The 9,995-nt window shown below is 42.3% G+C and overlaps 1 protein-coding gene across 1 annotated transcript in view; it reads left to right on the top strand.

Moving 5' to 3' along the window:
• The window catches only part of LOC103372697 (netrin receptor UNC5C-like), a 99,783-nt gene that overhangs the window by 22,905 nt on the left and 66,883 nt on the right, over window positions 1-9,995 (top strand). Inside the window, exon 3 of the mRNA XM_008302402.1 lies at window positions 2,880-3,023. Within this exon, the coding sequence (XP_008300624.1) occupies window positions 2,880-3,023 (144 nt within the window). The remainder of the gene's footprint in view (window positions 1-2,879; window positions 3,024-9,995) is intronic.

The following is a 9,995-nucleotide window of genomic DNA, read 5'->3' as shown; positions in this document are numbered from 1 at the left end:
TCCATTTGAAATAACCTCTTGCTAACATGGCAGGTGTCACGCTGCTGGATCTGACTTTGCTGTAGCCTCAATGAGAAATCAAACACATTGCAGCCATTAGTTTTATCCACTGTGAAGAAGTAATCCCTTTAAAATGCCACTTGTTTCTCTCTGTAGATGTTTTCGCCTGGTTTTGTTTTCCTTTTTCTCACATCCCTTTAACAGTCTTTTCTCTGTTTAGTCCTCAGACTAATTTCTTTTTATCTTGACCCTCAGTACCTTGCAACAACCCCCTGGTTTACACTGCACTCATCCCCTGACATCCCTAACTCCTATGTAATAATCCAGGTGTTGACTTCTTGCAGTCAGCCTTTTTTCACCTCGACAAAAAGTTAATCGCCTCACCGATTAAAAACCATTTCGTCCACGACCGTAGGGATCAAGTGTAGCTCTCAAGACTTGTTTGCAGATTTGTAGTTTATCAATGAGACTAGCTGAAAGTTGAGTTAGTAGCAACAGCTTAGTACTCTTTTTTTTTTTTGAAGCATGTAGACAATTAAGTGAATGCTAAAGATGAGCCAATTCACTATTATTTTTAGATTAAAATAGCTCTGGATGCCTAAAAATTCTGTGTCGGGGCTTTTTGGTTAGCTGCGTTTCCAAACAAGCTTAAAAGTTTTTTTATTTTCTAAGGTTTCGTCAGTCTTCTGCCTGCAGAAAGCTTCTTCTTAACCAGCCAGCTGCAGGTTTTCAGTCAGAATACGTGAGGTGCAGCCGCTGTAACACATGCTTCAGGATTATTCTCTTAACAGCAAAGCGAGCGGCTGAGTTTTTCAGTGATGGCTTTGAGTAGGCTGTTTTTTTTCTTCTTACTTTCCTGTATGCAGTGTAGCTATTTGCTATTCCTTGAACTGCTCCAGTGATTTAATATTTTACTGCTAATAGTTTTTGATGTTAAGCCTAATAGCTGACATTCACGGTGATGCAAACGCTTTAAAAGTGCCATTTATTCCCTCTCATAGAACCTTACTCTCCACCTTGTACCCAGTCGTCTCTCGTGGACCGTCCCGTATGCTTTCCTTGCGTTGGCCATAACTAGCTGTCTGGCTCATTTGAGACATTCACTTTAATTGCCTTTACTTTGCTCATTACTTTGGCAGCAGCATCCTCACTGGTCTCCACCTCCTCTCCAGCCCCCCCTTTGCCCTTCTTGTCCTCACACCATTTTAATTTTTTATTTTTTTGTCTTGCTCATTGCAACTGCCTGCCCACTAGTTGTTTCAGCTTTGCTCCTGGTTTGCTTGCTGCTTATAATTGCCTCTTTAGCTGCCATTTTTTTGTAGCCTCTGCCTCTCTTGCTCTTTAATTTTAAGCCGTATCAATCTCCCTTGTTTGCTTGTTTGCACCAATATTCACGCTCCTTCTTGCCCTGACAGTGTTCTTTCCCTCGCTGGCTGTTATCCATTGTTGTGCCCTCCACAAGCTTATTTTTTTCTGTACTTTATTTCTTACTTTCCACTTTGCTCGTCTGCAGCTCTGGATTTCTATGTCATCTAAGGTCCCCCTTTACTTTCCACATCTTCCATCTTCATGTTCCAAACTCAAAAGTCTCCCCCATCTCTCAGCTCTCTTCCTTGAAAGCTCGTGTTGCCTTTCTTACTCTTTGCCCTCATGGGTTTCTCCTTAATTCTCTTGCCAGCCATTAATGGTTAAAGTCTGCCACAATCCCTTTTTCACTGGATTTCACTTTTTGCCTTCCTCTCGGTCCCCTTTTGCCTCTGTGCTGGCTTGCTTACTATAACTGTCTCTCTAGTGGCGAGAACTTACTGAGAGTCTTCATAAGTAATAGGCCCCAGTCAGATTTGTGGAGCCTCACACACAGACGGTTTCTTGGGTCTTTGTAACTCCGCTGAACCTGAAATAAACTGCCAGGATCTTTTCTCATAGCGTTTTGCCCGTCTGCTCCCCGGTTCTCGCATACTTTTACTTAAATCCATTTTTATCTCCTTTCCCCCTTTTCCTTTCTGTTTCACATTTTATTGCCCTCTCCCACCTCCGTTCTGTCATCCTCTCTCCTCCTCCCCTCTGTCATGTCGCTCTCCATTACTTCTCCCAGTCTACCGTTTCTCTCATTTCCCTTTTCCCTCTTTTTTCTTTCCAGTCTGTGAGCTTAACCTTTCTTTTTTTTTCCTTTCTTTAATCAGTCCCTCCTTGATCCTGCTTCAATATTCCTTCCCTTTGTCATGCATTTCCTCAAAATTCTCAGCCCCTCTTTTCTCCAGCATTTACACCTGTGTTCTACTTGTACCTTTCCCCGTGTCGCAGATATTTTCATCCCCTCGCTGCTCATTTCCTATTTTCCTCTGCAGTCCTCCTCTCTCTCTCTCTGTGCTCCCTTGTAGTCCTATCAGTAGGGTGCAGCTATTCAAACCCTCACACTTATTCTTTACATGAGAGCTGCTTTCAAGCCCCACCAGAGAAAAGAAGGGAATCCGAGGGTGGAGTGAGATAAATGGTGGAAGTGCAAAGGAACAATCTCGCAAAGTTTACATTAAATCCCGGGTGAATCTACTCCGTAAAATGACCTGGCTTTGTAAACAGAGGCAGATATTGAATGATTATCCTCTGCCTATATTTACTTGCTAAGATATTTACTGTGCACCACTTTGACTTTCGCTTCTTAAGCCGACATGAAAGCCGCATCACACGAGTGGAAGCTTAAATAGACTTTTTTTTTCTTGAGTATCAGTGGTTCATGAATAAAAAAAATAAAAATAAAAAAAAATCAAGAAATGGAATTTGTGACTTGCTTTGCGTGAGAGCTTGTTTTCTTCTTGTTTGATGTTAAATCCCAATTGAGATTGCAAATGATGCAACGGTGCTCTTCCTTTCTCCTGCAGGTCTCGTGGTAAGAGAAGCCAGCATAGAAATAACGCGGCAGCAAGTCGAGGAGCTGTTCGGTCCTGAAGATTATTGGTGTCAGTGCGTGGCCTGGAGCTCCGCCGGAACCACCAAAAGCCGAAAGGCACATGTCCGCATTGCATGTGAGTACGCCGCTGCTAGCGTCATAAGTCATAAGACACTGTGAGTTAATTGGTCATATACTCACAAATGCACATAAATGAAGACAGGCAACATCATAAATATCCATCCATTATCTATACACCTTAATCCTCACTAGGGTCGTGGGGGAGCTGGATTCTATCCCAGCCGACTTAGGGTGAAGGCAGGGGACACCCTGGACAGGTCACCAGTCTATCACAGGGCTACACTTAGAGACAGACAACCAAGCACACTCACATTCACACCTATGGACAATTTAGAATCACCAATTAACCTCAACATGTTTTTGGACTGTGTGGGAGGAAGCAGGAGAACCCGGAGAGAACCCACGCTGCACGGGGAGAACATGCAAACTCCACGCAGAAAGATTCCGGGTGTCCTCACCGGGATGCGAACCGGCGACCTTCTAAATATATTTTTTAAAATTTATCTTTTATTTCCCAAATCATACAATATATACATTTACACACATAGAACACACAGATACAGTTATCATCTCCACTCTGCTGGGTCCAATTTCATGAGAAGAGCCTTGTGTGAAAGACAGTAGACTAGAAGATGAGGAAAGCTGACAGAGAAAAATGATGATCTTATAAAATGCAAATAGAGGCTTCACCACTGTCCCAACCACTGGTGTGTGTGAATTATTATAACACTCAATCACAGGAAATACAAGAGCAGGGGTGTGCTGCATATACAGCGCAGATACACATTTACTCAATTGTACCACCGCCGCGCTAACACGGATACGAACACAAATCGCTGCTGACAGTGAACTGAAAACACAAACCACAGAGTTAGTTAAACGGGTTGTGTGTTGTTCACTAGTTGATTAGTCTGTACAGTAGAGGCTGGTTAAAGAATTAAAGTTGTGGCTGATGTGGCTGTTTGTGGTTTGCAAACGTCGTCGCTTTGGAAAGAGGACTAGAGTATCGGTTAACAGCATCCCCAATTACATATTGCTTTAATAAAGAACTGAGTCAATCACCCGCCTTGTTCCGTCGTGACATGTGCAGCTGTGATTTGATTTTATAGTTTTCCCACACAGCAGCAGAAGGAGTTGGTTACCTTCGTCTGTTCTCTACCTGCCTGCAATATTTAAAACTGACCTGCTAACAAAGAAGCTGAAAATAACCGCTGTCTTGGTTTATAGGTGCAGTCTGAATAAACAATCGCTAAAGGTACGGCACAGTCATGAGGGAAACTAGAGAAACTACAGAATGAATTTGTAGCTGGTTAAACTTTTACAGTCATTTACACTTAATGACACATGGTGGGGGGAACTTTTTCTGAGCAGAGACGTCGTTCTATAACTTCAGTCTGCCATCAGTAGCTCTCTGTTATGGTCTGGTGAAGATTTTAATAAGACAACTGGGAGTCTGACTATAAGGTCACCAAAAGAACACAAGCCAGACGAAACCCAACCAGACTTGATATACGCTAGCAGACGGCGATTTAACGCTACATACACAGTTATCACACGGGGAAATCATTTCAGGACGAGGCAGCAGCAGCAGCAGTCTAGAGGAAAGAAAAACTCCAATCCTGTTGAGGATGATGGTGACTTGACAACCCCGCCACAACAGGGGAAGCAAGGGAATTGAGATGTTTCGTAGAAATCATCGAGAAAACCCTGTTTGTTTCTTCAACATAAGCCTCATATAGCACAATGGATTGTTCCTCCTTTCACTGAGAATTCAAACCCACAACAGGGGGTTTTTCCGAGAGTCTTTGCTCTGGTCAGTTCAGCCACATAAGACAACCGGGACTTGTCTGAGTGCTCAGGTTATGGAAAGGTCAAGCAGAAAAGAAATGCCAATAACAAAATCGACCCCACCTCTCCAGGTTTACCTGGCTTATGCTGACAGTTGGGCTCTGCTTGAGAGCACTCTCAAAAGGACAAGCGGGGACTTTTGACAGAGTCCATTCGGCAGACAACGGGATAAACTGCACACATCCCCACATGTAGTGCTTTAACAGACAGTATCGCTCTAACAGACACGCACCCTGGAAGTCTTGTTCTCCCAGGTTGGTCTTATTTGTGCTGCAGATGGAAATTCATCATGCTGACCCTTGTGTTTCACTCCTGGTTATTTTATTTGGCTGTAAATATGTCTCACATATTCACTTTAGCAGCGCTTGTTTTTTTTCACCTACTACCTCATGCACATGTATTTAGCTTTTATTCATTTGCATTTTAAATTAAGCTAAGGAGCTTTATATACAATACAATCATAAAAAGAAATTTCATATATTACATAAATACACGTGTAACATAATGTACTTATAAACTATTTAGGCTCTATGATGTGTGGACTACTGCGCCGCATGGTAATTGAACCTGTAGCGGGTAATTTAAATGTGGTAAACAGTCGTATTGTTTAATTTGTAAAAAAAATATTTGCTGACTCAGGCTGACACAATATGCAACGCGGTGCCTGATCACAATATTGTGGTGGTATCGCGGCAACATGTTTCCCAGTTAATTTGGCTTGTCAGCTTCAAAGGATGTTTGAATTTAGAGCAGCATCCCTGCTCTCTGCACTGTTTTGGTATGTGAGGATGTTTTTCCGTCTGTCAGCAGAGAGTTAGTGACACAGTCAGAAATATCCTTCTAAGCTCCGCTAATAACACTCTCGAATGGAATGGGGCCTCCTTGGGGTGCAATGAAAGCTGGGTAATGTGCTGTTTTTGGCTTACGTCGGGGCTGATACATGCTGAGAGACAGATGCAGGCGAGTCTATGTGTACGGGCCTCTGAGACTCGCAGAGGTAAGCACAGGAACGCCGACAGCACAGGAAGACACAGAGGCTTGTTCAGCTCCACAACAAGGTAGCGAACACATGGAGGAATGCTGCCTTCGATCATAGATGAACAAGTGTGTGTCTGCATCAAGCTATTAATTACAGTATCAAAAGATTATCAGCTTTTACCAGGGATGTTGCTTTTGTCTTCCCTTTGACTCCTGTTTTGTTTTGTGTTCCTCGTTTTCCTCAGTCTTGATTCATTAATATATAATTCACCCTGTAAACAGCAGTAGAAGGCTGCAAAAAGCCTCCATTTATGGCGCCGCTGCTTATAATGGCATGCCACTAAAATGACTTTACATCATCGAGAAGCTAAACTACTTTTATGTTTGGTCTTATTTCCTTACAGTAGTTTGGAGCGTTCAAGGACTGTGCCAGTTTTTAATGGCAGTCAGTGTTCTAAACTAAACCATAAATCCTCACATTAAATTTAAAGAAAAAAAGTTCCACACTGAATCACAAGCCAACTATCGGGTCAGTTTTCTGGGATCATTTTTTCCCATTTTGTCTGTCAACCTCTCCACATACAGGGCATATATATATATATATATATACAGTAATTGCACAACTCTAAAATGTGTGCTGGAGGTTAGGTAGACGGATGGTGATGGAGGATGCCTCTGAGAAGGCTTGTAGGGTCAACAGATATCAAGGATGAGAAAGATTACATAAATCCTGCCTCTCTTTCACTTAACACCGTGTTTCTCTTTCTCCTCAGATCTCTTTAATTTCTCCCTTTCTTTTTCTCGACACAGTGTGTGTTTTCTTTCTGACTTTGTCTGCGCCGCCGTCCTTCACTTTCTCTCTTTCCATTATAACAGTGATTTTTCCTTTAACCAGATCTGATTACACTCAGCCCCCTCTTGCGATAACCTTTTACTTCAAATCGACCCAACCTCCTGACCTACCCTGCTTTCGGCTCCTATTTGGATCTAGTGTTGTGATTAAAATGCTTCCTGGCAGCTAGAGCTTGCTGAGCAAAGTGTCTTTTCTTCTGCACCATGCAATAGCAATTCAGCATTTCTCTCCTGCATTCCCCTTCCCACTCATTTTCTCCACCATTGTTTCCTTCTCCTTTAGTTTTTTTTCCCCTCACTTTGTAAGAATGCACTCTTCACGTGCTCATTGTTTTACTCTGTCACTTGTGCTCGCTTTTCTCTCCTATACTGCAGCTTGTTTTTTTTTTTTTAATAACTATGGAATTAACACTTCAAGGCACTAACTTAATATGCAGTTTGTAGCCGGATAATGGCAGCCACTGTTGCGGCTGTAAAAGTGTCAAACGCACAATCAGAGATATTAAACCTCTGACTGATTTGTTGGGCTTTCCGAGCAGGACACTTTATCTTACGTTGAGTGTGGTACAGACAGCTTAATTCGAGTTTATAAAGCAGATGAGATAAACACAGATACACATTCACACACTCGCACGGCATTGCAGGCACGTACACAGGGGGAAGCGAAACGCGGACGTGTTCGCACAAATGTGCATTCATTGTCAGTCATGCTCTTTGGCCCTGCGGCTATCAGGTCAAGTCTTTCTCCTTCAATGGATTAGCAATATGTCAAGGTCAGAAACACACACGCACGCACTGTTGTGTGTACAGAACTACACAGCTAAATGCACACAAACACCCAGACACACACGGATTTCAGATGATGGCAATTTGTTCTGCCACCTTCCTCTGAGACATGTGTGTGCATAGCAATCAGGAGTCCAGACACTCAGGGGCACAACAACACAGGCAGCTCCTTGTGTCAACTGGAAAATGTGCGTTAGTGAACTTCTTCTGTTTTGTTTATGATGCAAATGTCTCGACTACATGTGTTTAGGTTTCCCTTCAGTCACGGATGAATTAGACGTAGGAAAACAAGTCTCAGCAGTGGTTTCTTCACTTAGAATCGAAGCATTTACTAAATTCTGCCTCTTTTTAAGCTCGTTTAGGTTGAAACCTTCATGCAGCTAACAGCGTTATAAACAATTAATTGTAACCCAGCAACTGGAAGCAGCTGCGGCGGTTCGTCCAACTTCTCCGGTGTGAAATTTGCTCGACAACAATCACAAAACTGACACCCGCGCCGTATTTATCGTCGTCATTAATCCGTCCACGTTCTCCCCGACACGTTTGCAAAACCCGCTCAGTGGAAAACACCACAGTTTTTCTTTCTCTCTCAGGATAATATCATCAGCAGGACCTATGTTTCTGGCTTTGAGAATGACTTCATGTTGGTCAGAAGCACTGAATAAACATTTTCACAGGGAGAATCCACAGTGTGTGGAAGTGTGGTTATGATGTTTCACCATCGCTGTGAGCCACTGAGCTTTTTCCCAGATGTCAAGGACTGCTTCAGGGTACTGTTATGCGTTAAAGTGGTAAGCCGCAGTGTTGATTTACTCACACAGAACTCTCTCGCTCCCTCAAAGTCACTTTTTTAAAGTCCAAGTGTGGGAAAAAAAATTACACATGTATCTCTCCTCACTATGCTATATATTTACTTGTAGTCGTACGTCAGGAGAAATAAAGGAGAAAAGGCAAAAGGAGTCACTGAGATGTCTCATGACAACAGGAAGTGAGTTGTTCAGTTTTAGGTACACATGTAGATTTAACTTGCATGTTTTACCAAAGGAGATGAGTGTGAAGGTCTAGATCAGGGGTGTCAAACTCTGGCCCGCGAGCCAAATTTGGCCCGCTTTGTAATTACATTTGGCCCGTGAGACAATACCAAATGACTACTAGAGCTGCCCTCGGTATTATACTGTACAGCGCATTCACTGCTAATACTACAAATCCCATAATGCCCTGTTGTTGTTTTGGCGCGTCAATCAGGACAGGACCCAGAAACTCCCTCTCCTCTGTGACAGTAGACATATCGAAGTCACACGACAACTGTGCCATTGATGTGTTTTTTTATTTCTAATTTGATTTTGCATGTCTCCACTATTAACTTATATATAATGTATGGTAATAAGCGTTGCTTGTGCCATATTCAATGTTAAAGCAAAATGTGTTTCGGTCCATATTAAAAGGTTCATTTGTTCAATGTTGGCCCGCGACTTTGTTCAGGTTTTAAATTTTGGCCCACTGTGTTTTTGAGATTGACGCCCCTGGTCTAGATTGTGTTGTGATGGCCAGAGTTTAAACAATAATTTAGGTCAAAAGTGAAAATATTGCTTCACGATGACACACAGAGCTCATTATATGCACTAACCTCTACTGAAATATCTTCATTATGGATTTTAAGTCATATTTTAAAACCACAAACTGTTTAGAACTAAAAATGAACACTTTCATTCAGTTTGTGTCTCTTGGATGCTCCTTATAAGAACCTCCTAGAGGTAGCAGACGGGCCTTTGAGCCGTTTTTAATCCTAATGAGTCATTTCAGAAACCACGATCCAGAGGAGGTGCTGTGCTCCGGAGCGCCCGCTGCTATGTCAGCGAACGGAGTTGTTTACTTGTTCACAACTTGACTCTGGATGGAAAGACCTTGTGTGATGTTTAAAGCTGATCACAGGTTGTGAAGTGTTGAAATGACAGGGTGTAGGGTTCAGTGAAAGAACTGGTCTGAGTGGAAGGAGACTCTCTAAAGTCACTTAGAGAAAATGACTCCCTGTGTAACCACACTCAAAATCACTGTGACACTCAAGGTCACAGTCTACCCTCATTTCTTTCCATTTTTTTTTTTGATATTTTAAAGCTTTATTGGCATTTCAGGACGTGCGTAGGAGTGCTAAAAGTTTGAAGAACCTTCAGACCGTACACTGTTTCAGCAGCAGCACCAAATACTCAGAGAACCATTGAGCATCAGTGGAAAGCTCAAGTAAACGTATACTTAATTCTAAAAATGCACTCAACATGCACGAAAGTAAAGTATAGGTTACTGACTTTTTAGATGGGAGAAGTGATGAAAAATGTTGATGTATTGTGACAGAAATTATATGATAGAGCTATGAAAGTATAAGAACACATTTAGGCCTATGAATACAGAGCAAAAATAAAAAAGTCATTGTGTCGATTAGTAGATCAACATTACACAGAGAAGCACATCTGGCTACACAACTGATGAAAGCTTACAAACACGCATCCGCCGTACTAGAGTTAACCATCCATCCATTATCTATACACCGCTTAATCCTCACTAGGGT

The sequence above is a fragment of the Stegastes partitus genome, unplaced genomic scaffold (assembly GCF_000690725.1).
Source record: "Stegastes partitus isolate 25-593 unplaced genomic scaffold, Stegastes_partitus-1.0.2 Scaffold1807, whole genome shotgun sequence".
In the NCBI taxonomy this organism is placed as follows: domain Eukaryota; kingdom Metazoa; phylum Chordata; class Actinopteri; family Pomacentridae; genus Stegastes; species Stegastes partitus.
This window is presented reverse-complemented; position numbering and strand designations above follow the sequence as displayed.